The 17546-nt window shown below is 47.6% G+C and overlaps 1 protein-coding gene across 1 annotated transcript in view; it reads right to left on the bottom strand.

Annotated features, from left to right (window-relative positions):
- Positions 1 to 17546, bottom strand: part of GRIK4 (glutamate ionotropic receptor kainate type subunit 4) — a 399878-nt gene that overhangs the window by 144784 nt on the left and 237548 nt on the right. The window contains 3 exon segments of the mRNA XM_054693152.1: positions 288 to 341; positions 4718 to 4896; positions 16219 to 16384. Of these exon segments, the coding sequence (XP_054549127.1) occupies positions 288 to 341; positions 4718 to 4896; positions 16219 to 16384 (399 nt within the window).

Raw genomic sequence — 17546 nt, 5'->3', positions numbered from 1 at the left:
CAAACCCACAGAAAAGAGTCATCCCGTTTGAGTGAGCGACACTATGTAGCTGGAGGCATTTGAGTGGAGGCCTAGTCTCCACTCTCCCCAGGCTAGAAGTATTGGGACGAGAATCCCAGGCCCCTGGAGTTCCAATTTGCCAGGATGCCTTGCCTCTCTGGCAGGCTTCCCTCTTCTGCTTCCATCTTCTCTGCTCCCGATCTCCCGGGCTTCATTCCATCACACCCTACAGACCCTAATTAATGAGACACTCTATGCCAAGGCAGTAAGCAGTGAGAATGTCTTACCAGATTAGTGAAGATGTATGTGTAATAGGCTGACACCATCCCTAGTTCAGCTGCCTGCAAAGGGAAGAGAAGGAGATTAGAGAGGAAAATACAAACCCACCGGAAGTGAGTAAACAGCAAGGGCTTCAAGTGTATGCGATTTGTCTGGCCCACAATCCTCCAGCACCACACAGATAAGACATTTGATTGGTTCTTTCATTCCCCTTGACCTTGAGGGATAGAGCTTAGTGGTTTCTAGAGTAGGGTGTCTCCATCTCCACCTTGCTCCCCGCTCCCACAAAGCCCCCCAATAGCTGATGATCTCATGCACAACACATTCTCTTGGTATCACCTGATATTACAGAAACCAAAATGACTTTAAAGGAAATGAAGCAAAGCATAAAACAGACTATATAATAATTATCTCCACGACTTTGAACAATAACAATGCCTAACTCACCCACTGTTTCGTATGTGCCAAGCACTAGAAAGCACTTCTCTTGGATTAACTTAACGGGGTAAGGACTAGCAGGGAAATCTGACAGCTGAGGAAACTAAAACACCAAAAGGCTGAGTCACTTGTCCCAGATCTGCATAAATGGAAGAGACAGAATTAAAGCCAGGCAGCCTAATTTCATGCTTTTAACCAAACTGTACTCCACCTGGAGGACTGTGATGTTGATGGAACTCCGATACAACAAGCCTCTGAGGGGCAGAGGCATAGACAGGCATCTGTGGGTTGCAGACCATTCCCAAATGAACCCCATCCCTGTTGAAATTTGAGCGTGGGAGACTCACTGGTCTGCATTAATGTAAGAAGCTGGTGAATCATTTGCACACTTTGGCCTTCCCTTGTAGTAACAAACAAGTTGCCCATGATATGCCTCCCCCGAGATCAGAGCACGCAGCATGCCATCACCCCATAGTTGAGACCTGCTACTTCAGCGCTGACTCCCTATTGTCTGATCTTTGTAGCCATCATAAATGCGCCTCACCAACCTTCCCTGTCAGTGTGCCTGGCTTTGAGTGTGACAGGTGTTATAGAAACTGACAAGGAGATGAGGTAAATAATGAGCCCCACTGTCCCCAGGGCCCGCATCCCTCCTGACAGTCAGTTAGATTTTCATAATGCCTCCTCCAGCCCTGGGCCACTGGGAAACTGCTTTTGTCCTGACGATTGAGGTGCATGGGGGAGAAACAAGACCAGTGATGATTACATTTTCCCCTTACATAGTGCTAATCTCCCAAGGAATTCCAATAACTTTGGCAGCATTCTTAAAGGAACCCTCCCAGGTTCCTTTGAAGAACAGGCTGGGTTAACCATGTCACCTCCATTCGAAGGGAAAACTGGCATGCATGAAGGCTTAGGGACTGGGGCGAGATTACGCAGGGGTCGTGATGGAGCTCAGAGAGTCCTATGGGATGCTCGTTCTTCCTCCAGCAAAGCTCCATGTCCTCCTTCACTCCCAAGAGCATGGCATGGTCCAGCCCATGCCCTCCTGCATGCTTACACTGCGCACAAGGTAGCGCCCTCGCCTCTCATCACTGCCTGGGCCCATGGCAGCCCACTGGCTACAGGGTTGGGCTAGGGGTAGGGAATAGGAGAGGGCACCGTCAGATGGTTAAAACCCATTTTGTGAAAACTGCTGTGCTAAAGATAAAAGACAAGAGATCCTTGGTTTTTAAGACCTGAATTCTGGGTAAACATGGAGTTCGTTGCTGGAACAGCCGCTCAATAAAGTAGGGGATTACTCTGCAAATCCTCCTGAAATCAAGAGACAGCAGAGTGTTGCCAAGCTCAGAGGCCAGGCTCATGGGAGCACGGCGAGGCTTCCAGAGCTGTGTGTGCTCTCTGCTCACATGGCTTCCTACCCTCCAGGAGCCTCCAAGGCTGGGATCTAACTGGGAAGGAGGAGCACGGGACCCCAGGGCAGCATGAGGGCTGAGTCCTCGCCTGAGGGGCCTGGCTGCCTGGGTCACTAGAGAGTCACAGGGGAAGACAGGAAACAAGGTTCTTGAAGCTTCCCTGGGAGGCTTTGGTGGGTTTGATGGCAAGGAAACAAAAGCTGAGGCTGATAGGTAGTCTCTCAAAAGCCCACCATTGGCCCCCAGCACAACTGTCTGCTCATGAAGCTCATTGCAGAGGTATTTCCATCAAAAGCACAGTCATTCCAAATAAATGTGTTTTTAATGAAAATACCCAGTACTGGCAAGGGCGCTGTAGGACACCTGTACACTGCTGGTGAGATTGTACATTGTTATGGCCTCTCTGAAAGATAATCTGGTGAATTATTTCAAAATCCTGAAAAGCACGCATACCTTTAACTCAGTAATTCCACTTCTAGAAATATTCGTGAATGTGCATAAAGATTAATGTACAAAGATGTGCATCCCAGGGCTATTTATGATAGGAAAAGATTAGAAATCACCCATATATCCAACAATAAAGGGGCAGTTAAATAAATTATGGTACATCCATATAATAGAAAATGATGTAGCCATTGAAATAGCTGCAGAAAGATATGTAATGACATGGGGGAAATGCATGACAAATAATTAAGTGAAGAAAAGTAGGTTACAGAAAAGTAGGTGCAGTGTGGTAATCTTGGAAAAGAAAAAAATTGGGCCTATAAAGGCATAAAAGATAGATATCAAATTTAATAGTGGTTAACTCTGGATAATGGAATTGTGAGTGATCTTTATTTTCCTCTATGTGCTTGTCTGTACTTTCCAAAATTTCAAGAGTAAATTATAAAACAAACCAATAGAGCCTAGCAGCATATGCTTGAGAACCTAAAAAGGAGTTCAGGTAGCTCCATGGTTTTGGGGGCCAACTAGCTGAGCTGAGGCTCTCACTCCCTTCTCCCCACTCCTTAGTCTGTATCTCTCTCATGCCCTGAAAATTTAGAGGAACTTTTCCATCCTTGATGACTTACTGGTCATCGCTCCAGACATAAGAGAAGAGAAAAAGGAAGAAAAGAGACAAATCCTGTGTATATGTGTACACACAAGTTGGGTGGATATACACAGGCATGCTTTGGGAGCCATGGAAGATTACTATGGCAACACACCAAAGGGACAGCCCGTGGTACAGGGAACTCATTCAAATCTCTTGTGAACTCTGAGACAAAACCCAGTTGGGGAGGACAGATTCGGAGAGAGGTGGGAGGGAGAGGGAGAGACAGTTGAGTGTCTGCAGGCTCCTTGCAGCTTGGCAGAGGTTAACGAGGAGCCTGGCTTCCCCACTGCAAGATGGCAGGTTGCGTTTAAATGTGCAATTAAAATGGCATTAGGGCCTCCCCAGTGGCACAGCGGTTGAGCGCTGGGCTATGAAGCTGTCCGCAACCTCTGTAGCACCAGTTCGATCCCCGGCCACCGGCAAGGGTCCCACATGGCATGACAGACCTCTCTAGCCGCCCGCTGCTCCCCTCAGCAGTGTATTTTGTCAGTCTAGTCTGTTCTGCTCCCCGCTCTGGCTCTGGTGAATTCTCTCACCCTCCCGCACTTCTGACTGTACCCAGTGCTTGTATAAATAAATAAATAAATTTTTAAAAAATAGTAATAATAATAAAATGGCATTAGAAGAAGCCAGTGTGCCTGAGATGCTGGGGGAGCTACTGGGAGTTGCTGTGGAGTCTGGAAGTGGGGTGCACTCTGTCTGGGGTTGCACATCTCACCCAGCACCGGTACCTGGGGGATTTCATTGCAGCTGGGTCCAGCTGTTTGTCAAGTGAGGCCCTCAGTCACCCAACTTCTGTCTCTCTCATAACAGCACCCCTCACTGAACTTCATGCAAGTCTGTTCTGACTTGGGGGATGGCGACCTGCCCCTCCGTATGCTGGGGGTTGCAGGGTTGCATAAACTGCCTGACTTGCTATCAGAGATAAGGGGTGCAGGCCCTGTGCCTCATAGGGTGAGCCTTGAACAGAGCTGCTCATCTCCCAGAGATGCAGTTTCTTGTCCCAGTTACTGTCCAGTGGACAGTATCCTCATGTCACGTTGTTGAGAGGATTACACTGGGGAGTGACGCGGAAGCGCTCTGTAAACTGTAGTGCGCCGTGAGGGGATTACACACAGGCAGACAGGAGGCAACACACACAGACAAGATGGTCCCAGTTTCAAAATGTAGAAATACTTCTATACTTTTTGGGAGATAGTCAAGTGCCCTCCACCCCCAACCCCTCCCAGGAACCCCAGGGCACCTCCTCAGAGCCTCTGGCTGGTCTAGCTTGGCCAGGTCTCAGTTGGTGGCCGCTCTGCTGGCCCAGGGGTTAAATATTTTGACAACCTCATCGTGCTTTCTCCTTTCAAGAGCTGTTCACTGAAACCAATATTCAGGGTAGGAGGCCCAACCCTGGCACCCCAGGGGCAGGGAGAGGAAGGCTGTGAGCTGAGAAGGAAGGAGGGGGAGGCTGCAAGGTGCCACCCACACCCACCCGGCCGGCTCCCACCTTCAGGAGGATGGTGTGGGACATGGAGGCGTTGGCGTGGATGATGATGGTGGCTGTCTTGTCGTCCCGGATCTCCTTGAGGAGCGGGGTGGGGTCTCGGGTGTCATCCAGCATCCGGACCGAGAGTGTGTCCTTGGAGATAAGGAATTGCCGGAGCAGCTTCTCTAGGTTTAAAAGGCCTGGAGGGGAAGAGAGGATGAAACCCCTGAGGGTCCACAGAGCTGCCGTGGGGAACAGGGGCAAAAGCAGGACCTGCCAAGAAGGCAGGGTGGTGGGGCTGGCCCCTCCGCTGGGGCTAAGCAGCCTCACCTTAACCTGAGTCAGCTTCTGAAACTTGAAGGGCCTCAGTGAGCCCATTTAAATTAGGAAAGAAGGCTCCTATGCACTCTAGGCCTCCCTGACAATGCTCTGTTCAAGTAGAGAACAAGCAATCCCCACTCAGGGGGCAGCAAGGTCCAGCGGCCAAGACCTGTTCAGAGACTGCCAGGCCTGGGTTCCTCTCCCTAACCTGGCCACATCCTCACTGTGTGACCTTTGCGTGTGGCCTGCTCTCTTGGCCTCAATTTCTTCATTTGAGAAATGAGAACCTTAACAGCAGCCTAGAAGGGCTGTAGTAAAAATTAAACAAGGTAACAGGTGAGTAGGCCTGAGCCTTCTGCAGGCGCTCAGTAAACCCTCATAAATATTACATGCATGCCCAAGAAAGCCCACGATTCCATTGTGGAGGTGAGGCAGCAGTTCCCCAGATCATAAGGCCCAGAAAACAGGTTAGCAAAACCCTTTGAACTCCTCCGAGCACAATGACTGCATTAAGATGAGGTATTATTATGATTGTAAAGGAACAGGCTTTGAACTGCACTCCAGCAGGCAATAATGTGGACCTAGAAAAAAAATAGAAATCTGGGAGTGTGAGCGAAGGACACTCTCCCTCGCCTCCCACCTAAGCTGTTCATGGTCTAGGGGCATAGGTGGGTGGAGGGACTCCAGAATGATGTCACTGAAACACAAGGGACTTAATTCTGCTTTGTGTCTAAAAAGGCAGGCCAGAGGAGGTGGGTGGCTGTGGACCTCCTGGGAAAACAGTGGTCTCAATTGCAAATGGAAGGAGACCCACAGGCATTTGCCCTCCAAAGCAACAAGAGCAACATTTACTGAATTCTTACCATGTGCGGGGGTTAACAGGTTAAGCATTTTACGTGGCTCATCTCATTGAAATCATCACAACAATCCTCTAACATTTGCAATCCCATAGCAGAGAGGAGCACATGAGGCAGGAGGGTGAGAAGCCCCCGGGACATGTGCTCCACACTGTGGTTTTGTGGGAAGAGTTGGTTTCTAACCCTTGTGCCCGGTTTCTGCACTGAGTAAAGGGATCTTAAATACAGGACAGCCTTGAATACTATCTAAAGACTCCTCCCTGCATGGTTTACTCACCCTCCTGAGCCTGGAGGATCAAAAGGGAGGAGGGGAAGCTCTGAGGAGTATCGCATCCACGTCCCTTGTTCTGTAGAGAGGACAGCGCTGACCTGGTCATGTATGGACACAGCTGGACCAGAGTTCCCATCTTATCATCTCCTTCAACCTTCTGCCCTTGAGACCAGGCTGTCTCTTAGGCCAAGCCTGAGACAGCAGGTACAGAACCCAGGGGAGGCCCAGGGACATGCATCCGGGCTTAGAAAGGAAAGCCCATACTAGGTGTGCTTTGTTAATCAAGAACAAAAGCCTGGCATGATGGAGACAGGAGCTCTGAGAAGATAGTGCCAACTCCTTTTCTCCATCAGAAGTCCGGAGAAGGCACTCGAGGGAGTGGGAGGCTGCGCAGGGAGGGTCTGTTATTCACAAAGAGGCTTCAGAAACAGCCCAGCAGTGTCAGCCACAGCCTGGGCTTGTCCTTTCCTGCCTTCCTCCCCGCCAAGGTCTCTCACAGTGATCAAGCGCTGTCTGTGCCCCTTTAGCCCCTCACCACCAGCCTCCATCAAGAGTGGCACTGAAGTTGCTGGGGTGCTTCCTGCCAACCCTGATGTAGAGGTTCTGAATTCAAGCTCAGGGTCAGCCCTGGCTGGCTGGGTGACCTTGGGAAATCATCTATCCTCTTGAGAGTCTATTCTTCATCTGTAAAAGGGGTGTGAGATGAGGTCCCTGAGTCTGGCACTGGCTGACATGCTGCTGCCAGCAGAAAAGATGGGTCCCATGCAGACCCCACCCTCCAGGACCCTAGAGTCCAGGAGCCTGCAGCTAAGTCTCCAACAAAGTTCAGATCACGTCCCTGCTTTGTTTGACAGCCTAAATAATCTGGTTTCCTGTGAGGCAGCTGCAACTGGCTTTATATATAAGGGGAAGAGAATATTCACATCTTCCTCAGAGATGATATAAAAAGCACCATCACACCTGCACAGGGTCTGAGCACCTGAACCAAAAGACTCCAGAACAAGGGAGATGGGGTGGCACCTCCTTGGCTCAAGAGAGACCTTCTGGGCTTGCTATGGTGGGAGGGAGTGCATGGTGGAAGGTGAGAGTTGGGGGTCAGTGGAGGGAACTCTAGGGTCCTGCAATGTAGCAGGAAGAGTCTTTGGAATCTGGTTGGGACAGAGCCAAATCCCCTGGGAGTCTTCCAACAGGCAATGAAATTCAGTGGGATGAGACAGGAAAGCCTGGGGGATAACAGTAGGATTTTGCACAGCATGGAGATGCCTGGCAAAGGCAACCCAAAAGCCCTTCATCCTTTAAAATTGGCAGGTGCACTGAGCTACAAGGGAAGAGTCCTCCGGATGTCAGATAAATTAGGGACCCTACTCTAATCAAAGCCAGTAGGCCCCATCCCACTGCCCCTTGGGATGTTTGGGTGCCCTGTAAATAATCATGCAGCCTCCCCACATCATACCAGTTACTTTCTGTGTGCTAAGAAGCTGGGTAGGGACAAGGGAGGGAGAAGAGCAGCAAGTACCCAGGAGGGATGCAACTTCACCCAGGATCTCCTAATAGTCACCCCTTTCCCAGTGTGAGCCCCACGTGGGCCACTAGGAAAAGCACAAGGTCGAACATGAGCCCCAGTCCAACTCTGGCAGGTAGAGAGTGATCCCCACCACGCCTCTGCACCTCAGTGTCCTTATCTATAAAATAAGGTCAAGGACCATGTTATATGGTTAGTAAGAGGATGTCAAGGGAACAGAACAGCGTCTGTCATCTGAAGTGCTACTCATCCCCCTCCCACACCCACTGACACCCCAAGTGTAATTTCACCCCATCTCCATAACTCTTACAGGAGTTATAATCCAGAATATAGCCCTTGGGAACTCTCCTGCACTGTTGGTGGGAGTGCAAACTGGTCCAACCACTATGGAGAGCTGTGTGGAGATTTCTGGACCTACTAAACATAGAGCTTCCATATGATCCAGCAATTCCACTCCTAGGTATTTACCCAAAGGACACAGAAACATCAATTCCAAAGAGCACCTGCACCCCTATGTTTATAGCAGCACTATTTACAATATCTAAGCTTTGGAATCAGCCCAAATGCCCAAAAATAGATGACTGGATCAAGAAGATGTGATACATATATACCATGGAATATTACTCAGCGTTCAAAAAAGATAAACACATGCAATTTGCAGCAACATGGATGGCGCTGGAAGGGATCATGCTCAGCGAAATAAGCCAGAAAGAAAAAGAAAAATACCGGATGGTCGCACTCATAGCAGGAATCTAGAAAACTTAAATAAGGGAACAGGAAAATGAATAACTATAAGAAAGTGAAAATCAAAATCAACAAACAACTAGGAACCAGAGACACTCTATGGGGGATGGGGGATGGGGAGGGGAGGGATTGGGGTCAAAATAAGGGGGTTGCAATTGTATGGGGAATATAAAAATAAAATTTATTTAAAAAAAAACAAAAAAAAATATAGCCCTTGGTTACAAACCATATTTGCTAGCACAGACACATTCAAATATGTAGATATAACATATATACTAATTTTTTTATGATGTTGAGTAGCAATCTCATTTCAGTCTTTTTGGTCTATCCCCATTATTTGTTGGTGAACTAAACTAAAGACTTGGGGGGCTGGGACAGTAGGAAGATACTCAACATTCTACATTTGAAAGTGCAGCAGTGCTGGTGGGGATAGATTCCATATCTCTTGAGAAGCAGTTGCAGGAAAAGGGTGCCTGGCTTGAGGGAGAGCAGGAAAGGCTGTCACAGACTTGATCTTGGCAACCTTGAGGCCTACACCCAGGAACAATGAGTGGATAGAAGTCACAGAGAGACAGACTTAGCTCAAGACAGGAAGAACTTGAGCTGTTGAAAGATGTAGTGAGTTCCCCATCGCTGGAGGTAGTCAAGGAAAGACTGAAGTCCTGCTACAAAGATTCTTGCAGAAAGAATTAAACCAGTGGATGGAAAGTTGGATTAGAAGAGGGTTGATATCTTTCACCAGGAGATTCTCTAATACTATGAATCAGAAAAGAATACTTTTGAAATCCTAGGCAGGGGAAGGGATTTCCGGAAGAGAAAGTATAGCTTAATTACATTAAGAAAATTGTGAGTTTTTCAGTGCAGTATGGCATTTTCCAATTATCATTCTCCTCACTGCTCTCTCTTTAATGGCGCTAAGGGATTTACCAAAGGCAGCAGTCCCCAGAGGGGTTAAAAGCCGCTCTCTTCTCCTGACTCCCCTCCACCTCCAGTCCAACCTTCCTCTCCTGGGGGACTCTTGGATCCTGCTGTGGGTCGGCCTGCCAAGTCCAGGGCTGAGAGAGACCTGGGGAACCTATTAGTCTCGCTCAGGATGCAATGGGATGGATCGATGAGAGAAGCAGCAGGACGCTGTTCTGGGAAGGAGGAGGGAGGCTGGCTTCTGGAACTGGAAGGCAGGGGGTCAGGCAGGATGGGGGGAGGCTGGGGAGGCTGTGAAAGGCATGGCTTTGTGTAGGACAAGGACACAAATATCCAAGTAACGGGTCTGCAGGGGACACAGAGGACCCCGTATCCAAAAATAAAAATAAAGGATCATTTCAACTTCTGCTGCTCTTGGCAGCAGACTTAGGTTCTGGAGAATGCTGATATTCCCTGGAGGGGTGGCACTTGTGGGAGGTAGCTGCGGATGGTCACCTCAGGGAATAGTGGGGGGATTTAAGGAGAGTGTGAATTCACCATTTTGCTCAGTACCCTTGAGCCAGTAAGTCCTCATTCCCACCCAGGTCAGAACCACATTTATATATTTTTTATTTCATTTATTTTTTTCCTTTGTTATTAATTAGTTTTTTATTTTTTTTTTACATCATTGTTCATTTTTAAACAATATTTGCTTCCCTCCACCCCCTCAGGTGTAGTCCCCATGGAGTTTCCTTCCCCAAGGCACCCGTGCACCATCACCACAGTCCCCTGAGCTCCTCCCTCCCTCCCTCTGATCCTTCTCCCTCCTCCTTCCCTGCAGGATGTCTCTGGTTTATAATTGTCTGTTTTTGCTTTGTTGTGTTTTGTACTGTTATTATTTTTTTACACTGATGTCTTATTTTTTTCCCCTATATTTCTGCTACAAGTGAAACCATCCAATATTTTCCTTCTTCTTTCTGGCTTATTTCACCGAGCATAATTCCTTCTAACTCCATCCACGTTGCTGCAAATGGCATGACTTTATCTTTTTTGATTGCTGAATAATATTCCATTGTGTATTCATACCACATCTTCTTGATCCAGTCATCTATTTTTGGGCATTTAGGTGGCTTCCAGGTTTTACCTATTGTAAATAGTGCTGCAATAAACATAGGGGTACAGGCGGTCTCTTGAATCAACGTTTTTGTGCCCTACTGATGAAAACAAAGGAGAAAGGAGGTATCACACTTCCAAACTTCAAGCTATACTACAAAGCAGTAATAATTAAAACAGTTTGGTATTGTAACAAAAACAGACACACAGACCAAAGGAACTGAATAGAGAGCCCGGTAATAAAACCACACTTACATGGACAGCTGATCTTTGACAAAGGAGTGAAGAACATGCAATGGAACATGGACAGTTTGTTCAATAAATGGTTCTGGGAAAACTGGACCAACCACATGCAAAAATATGAAACTAGACCACAACCTCTCACCATGCACAAAAATCAACTCAAAATGGATAAGAGAACTGGACAAAAGACCTGAAACCATAAAATATATAGAAGAAAATATAGGAAAAAACACTACAAGACATACATCACAACAACATATTTAAAAACTCATCACCCAAAGCAAAGATAGTCAAGGAAAAGATAAACACCTGGGATTACATCAAACTGAAAAGCTTCTGTGCAGCAAAAGAGACATTAACCAAAACAGAGAGACACCCCACTGATTGGGAAAAAATCTTTGCACTCCATTTAACTGATAAGGGACTGATCACAAATATATACAAAGAACACACACGGCTCAACCAAATCAAAATAAAGAATCCAGTCCAGAAATGGGCAGAAGAACTTAAAAGATATTTCTCCAAAGAGGAAATGCAAATGGCCAACAGGCATATGAAAAAATGTTCAACATCCCTTATCATCAGGGAAATGCAAATCAAAACCACATTGAGATACCACCTTACACCAGTGAGAATGGCACATATCAAAAAAAGCAAGCAATAACAAATGTTGGCGAGGTTGTGGAGAAAAAGGAACTCTCCTACATTGCTGGTGGGAGTGCAAACTGGTCCAACCACTATGGAAAGCTGTCTGGAGGTTCCTCAGTCTACTAAAAATGGAGCTACCACATGACCCGGCAATTCCACTCCCAGGGATTTACCCAAAGGACAGAACCACGTATTTTACCTGCTTCTGGGTTTGCCCCATACCCCACCTGGGCGAGTTGCAAGAACAGGCAGGGAGGAGAGGAGAGAGGAATGGAGGAGCAGGCTGAGTCTCTCCATCCCCTCAAGGCAGTCCTGCTGGCTGGCTTGGCACATTACCTTCTCTAAAGGCCAGACTAGAGTGAGAAGAACCTGGCCTCTGGGTGCCCATGGCCTTTTGACTTCAGGGTATCTTTTGAGTTGTCCCTGTCCAGGGAATGGTCTTCAGTAATTTCTAAGCTTTTTCTCTAGAGTTGATTTAGCCACACGAGTGGTCAGGTGTTCTTAATATTATGTGTGCAAATAAAATCACTGAAGCGGGACAGAGGCAGCGACTGAGATCACTGAGTGGTGATACAGGCACTGGCTCAAGTCCAAACCCAGGTTTTCTGGTTCCAAGTTCTGACCTCTCATTCACCACTGGAGTTGGCAAGGGAAGGCCTCCCGTGAGTAGGAAAGATGTTCTTCTCATGTCTGCTCTTCCACAGAGAGGATGAAAATGTTTATAGAGTCCATCTTACAAGAGATCACTTAACACCCTTGGCAGAGTGTCTGGCATGTAGTAAGTGCCCAACAAGTGGTCAATTTTGTATCCCTGTGATACAAAAGGCCTCCCACAGCGTCCCCTGGAGACAGCACAGGGAAAGCCCACTACTGTCTCCCTCCTCTCCTGGTTATCATTCCCCACTCCACCACTCTCCACCAGCTTCAGCCATAACAGGGCTGCAGGGTGGAATGATAGTAATGAAATGTGGATCAGGTTGTGAGCATAGATCTTTCCACCCAATTACTCTGAGAGGAATTATTAGCCTCACTTCACATAGGTGCAAACAGGCTCAGAGAGGTAGAGTGACCTGCTCAGCATCACAAAGCTCAGAAGCAGCAGAGTTGCTTGGCTGGGTTACATAGATGGTGCTCTTTTTACTGCACCATCCTGCATTTCTTTTCAGCTGCACTTCCTTCCCAGGACCTCAGAGCTTACTCCTCAATAGCCTGGACTGAATTTAGCAAACACACAGTGGTTTCAGGACAAAGCCAAACCTCTGCTTTCTCTACTATAAGTTTTTCACCTGTCCTTGTTCAAAAGGGATCCAAGGATGGAAGAAAAGGAAAAGCTGTGCTTGCTGAGCACTCCCTAGCACTCCCTAGTGTCCACTGTGTATGTCCTCCTCTTTAATCCCCTCAGTCACCCTGGGAGCGCAGACGAGACACCAGAGGCTACAGAATGTCCAAGTCATGTTCCCAAGATCACACATGTAGTAATAAGTGGCAGGAGATTCTGTGCCCAGAACAGGACACACCACCACAAAAAGGGATTTAAAATACTTAGAAAGAAATGTCAAAGCAAGCATCAAAAGCCAAAAGAATATTTAATCTGTGTGCAAAGACACCAAGGAAATCTACAACATGCCACACTTGTGGCCACAAGGAATCCAAAGCCCTGAATCCACTGTCAGGGTCTCAAAAGGTAGCTCTGTTGGGGGATCACAGCAGGGTTGGGGGATCACACCAAACAAGCCTCAGGACCATCATGGGGAACCCCACCTTTCCTTGGAAGCCCCAATAGCCAACTGCCCCAAGAACTGTGGGGATGATCAGGATGACCACGCCAGGGCCCTTCCCTCATTAGAACGTGGCATTTGTAGAAGTTCAGATATTTTTTTCCCATTAAAGAAAAATAATACAACCCACAATAAAATTCTGCTTGGTCCAAAACCTGCTTATTAAAAATCTACTTTGGGGAAGAAAGAGAGTAAGTGGCATGATTCCCCATGGAATGATCTCCGTTATGCCTAATTTTGATGGCTGGGAAATAGAATTAGATTCCTGTTCTTAATTCGACTTGCAGTGTCTCAGGCCTGCATTAATAAGGAAGATGGAAGAGCCTCTCCTCCCAAGCTCTCTGCTGCATTTCCCTTCAGTCCCTCATTTCTTCATCCTCTGATTAGATTTTTAATCCTCTTTGCCCTCAAACTTCTCCTGCTTTACCCCACCTTCCTTCCCCTGGCCCTGGTTGGGGCTGAGTCACTGAGCAGTATCAATGTCAAGGGCACTGTGTGGTGGATGAGTCCGCTGGGCTGGGGGCTGGCCTCTCTGGCATTGGGACAGGCTCATCCTCTCAAGGACCTTATCTGCGTGCTGCTATCCCACATCCTGCTCCTGGGAACAAAGGGACACACTGTCCTTCATCTGCATCTGCCCTTCCAAGAGTCTGTACCTGCCAGGCAGAGGCTGTCCAGAGCTACTGCTCTGAGGTGTATGTGCAGACTGGCAGGGGATGGGGTGGGGGGGTGCACAGAAAGGGAGAGGGAAAGGAAAAGGTCCTCTGCTCAGAATCAGAGGACCTTGGCTTTGTAGCTTTGCCACCTACGGGTTGTGTGACCTGAAGCAAATCCCTTAACAGCTTCAAGGCTGTGTTCTCAGTTCTAGCATGACTGGGGTGGAGGGAGGTAAGGTGGAAAAACATAAAGGCTTTGAAGTCCTCAAGAAAATGAATGTCAAGAAGTATCATAATTCTAATTCCGGCTAGGAGGGAACAGTATCTAGCGCAGCATTCAAAGCCCATTAGGTGTTTAACAAACATCTGAGCAACTTTTCAAAACTTAGGAAGACCCAAGGCAGAGCAAACAGGACTTGTCATAAAAGAAAGAGGGACTGTGGCTAGACATAAGAAGAACTTCCATGGCTGCTGGGACACTGAACCAGCACTGAGCGAGAACACAGGGAAATCTTCATGTGCAGCAACTTATGGCTTTTCCTCTGTCTCTCAACATCCCCACCAGCTCGGTCCTGCCTGAGGGGGCTGCTGGCGGAAATTTCAGGGGAGGGTCCTTGAATGGACCATAGTGCCATTCAATGGTGGGAGAAGGCTACATAAGGAGGGCCTCAGGCATGTTTCCCAGCTGCGTTCCATCAAATGCTAGCATCCTATGGGCTTTTAGATCAGCATCCTTTGGGGGCTGATAGTCAAGCCAATTTGGAAGATGATACAGTCAACAGCTGTTCTGGCTTCAGAACAATTCAGAGCATCCGTGCTACTGGGTGCTGTCAGTCTCCATGAGGGGGACACAGAATAGAAAGATTGAATAGAATCAAATATTTCTCTTTTTTTGACCATGAAACTCTTGGTCCACAAAGCATTTATCATTTAATGCAGCATTGTCCCATAGAAATTTCCATGAGGAATGTTCTGTCTTTGCACTGCCCACATGTGGCTGTTGAGCTCTTGAACTGTGAATTAATTGGATTTGAAATTTTTATTTTATTTATTCATGTAGTTGTTTTTAGTAAAGCAATTTATGTTATTGTATTATTTTGAGGTGTGCATCATTATAAATCAACATTTGTATACACTTCATAAAATGGGGAATTCTATCTAACACCTCCAAACCCACTGGGCTGTAACAATTAAATAAAGTAAATAAAAAGCACACATTGTTGGGTCTCATTATTTTGGTTCGTGGGTAGGACACATCAACCTGGATGGAATAAATGAATGAAAGCCCAGTGGAGGCAGTCAGGCGCACGGGCCAGTAAAGAAGTGGTCCTGGGCCTCCCTGGCGGCGCAGGGGTTAAAGTCTCAATGCTATCAAGCTAATGCCAGTCACTGAGGCATGAGTTCGATCCCTGGTCAGGGAGCTAATACACATGAAGCAGCAGACCTCTCCTGGCTCTCCCGCTGCCCCCCTCAGCAGTATATTTCAGTGGATCCACTTGTTCTGTTCCCTCTCTGTCTCTGGTGAATCCTTTCACCCCCCTCCCACCTCCACACATCTGGCCTAGACCCCAGTTCTTGTATGCATAAATAAATAAATCTTTTTTTTTTTAATTAAAAAAGAAGTGGTTCAGATGGCAAACAGGGAGGAAGATTTTGTTTTCAGATGCAGCAAGGCTTTCAAGGAGAAGAAAGGACTTAAGCATGCTGTGGTTCTGAGAAGACATAACAAGGAGCCCTGTTAGAGATGGCACTCTGCTGCCAGTGCAGTCCCCTGGGACCTGCAGAGTAACACCTGCACTGGTGAGCTGTATGGAACATAGATACCTGGGACTTGGGCACTGGAATCCAGTGGTAGCCAGTGGCCAGCACCTGCCTTACCATGTGGGGACACAGCTGCCACCAGGAGCACACAGATGCACAGATCTGTCGGAAGGGGCTGGCTGAAATTAGTTAATCTCACAAACACTAAATTTATGTCACAAATTGTCTGAGAGTCAGAGAAAATGGATTTCCAAAAACCTGCATTTGCAAAAAAATGCTTTATCAGGAATTGACCTTGAACCTTGTTCCATCAGCAAAACCAGCTCTCTAGGGGAAGAAGCTCTTCAACCCATCATGTACAAATGCATCCAATTTTATATTTTCCCTCTCTCTTTCTCTTTTTGTAGCTCCTTAACAATGAGGCTGAAAATGTGGGAATTGAGTTTGCAGATGCAAAAGAGGTTTGGCAGTTGGCCAATCTCCCTGCAACCTAGTTCCTCTCTGTTTCATCCATGCCCAGGAAGCTCCTGGACCTCTGTCATACACACACGGACAAACAGCCAAGGACACATGGGGATGCCCAAATCCACTGGCTATCCTCCCCATGACCTGCGGGAGCCCTCCCCTGCCTGGTGTCCCCCAAGCCAGGGTCAAAGTGGAAATGGACCTGACTTGTCTGGGGTGTGGGGCCCGCCCAGGGAAACTTACATTCTGCTTTGGCACAGATGAGGCAGGCGGTGGTGCAGTTGAAGAAGTTCAGGATCCCAGCGACAGCCACGCTGATGTCAGTGTTGCTGGGGTGGAGGTTCAGGGTTGTGAATCTCTGGAACTGGAACTTAATAAACTCCTCTGGGGCCACTTTGAAATGAGGGACCTGGGCGAGGAGTGAAAGTGGGCAACAGGGAGGATCCATGATGAATGAGAAAGAATGAAGAGTGAGACAAGGCTTCGGAGGTCGGGCTCTTCCTGCCAGCAGGAAGGGGAGGTCGTGGGACCCAGGTACCCAATCCGGGAAGGAAGATGGGAAAGGCTTAAACAGGAAAACCCAGGATGGGAGACTCTGTGCCCCTTGGGATGGGGGATTACGGTCCTGAGAAGGCAAAGGAATAGATCTTTATTCTCAGAGGAACTTCCCATAGCAGGGCAGCAAGACAGAGGGCTCTTAAAGGGACAATAATATTTTATCTGTACCTAATAAATCATAGCAGAGATGCAGAAAGAGAAAAAGCATCAGCCCAGCTGGCTAACAGGTGTATAAACCAGCTCCCAACAAACTTCCTGGGCGAAGCCCCAGGATGAGCGCCTCCCTAGATGAGCACACCGGGGAGGAAGCACCGCAGGCTGAGAAAGCATCTAGAAAGCCTCCACATGGAGCCAGGTAAATAAATACCTGCTTTGGCTTCATTAGGGCAGTGTCAGCTTCCCTCTGCATCTATTACTGACATTTCCGGGAGGCACTGCCCCTGCCTCCTGCCTCTCTTCTCCCAGGAAGAGATGTTAACAGATTGTGATGGCTGCTTTATTGGTGGCCTAGGCTATTGGGGAGGTAATAGGAAAGTTAAAATGCAATAAGCTGCCATCCACCTTGATTTTATTCTGTCACCCTCATCCTGGTACCCAGAGCCAGGAGAGTTGAAGGCCGTTTGGTGTCTCTAGCAGAGATGATGTTGAATTCTGAACCCTTCCCTTAAGACCGATGCCCTGTGGGAGAGCCAAATTACATGTGTGTGTTGGGGGGGAGGGGTGTTGAACTGATGTAAAAGCAAGTAAGATTGAGGGTAGATAACAGAAAGAACTTCCTGATGGTGGGTTGGTGGGTTTCTAGAATGGATCAGTCAGAATATTAGCAGGAGCTTTCTTTGTCTGGGCTGGCCCAGAGTCTGGGGTGATGTTAAGATGGTCTCTGTAGGATTCTGTTACCTATAGTTTTAAGTTCGTGGAAGAATTCAGAAACCAAAGTTCCTCCAAGGCTGGGTAAGGGGAAGGTAAAGATTTGGCAGAAACTGATGGAGAAAATTCCTGAGTTCAACTAAAAT

The sequence above is a fragment of the Talpa occidentalis genome, unplaced genomic scaffold (assembly GCF_014898055.3).
Source record: "Talpa occidentalis isolate TD23 unplaced genomic scaffold, MPIMG_talOcc4v2.1 talOcc4.12, whole genome shotgun sequence".
Lineage (NCBI taxonomy): Eukaryota > Metazoa > Chordata > Mammalia > Eulipotyphla > Talpidae > Talpa > Talpa occidentalis.
Note: the sequence above shows the minus strand (reverse complement) of the source record. Positions and strands in the feature narration are given on the sequence as shown.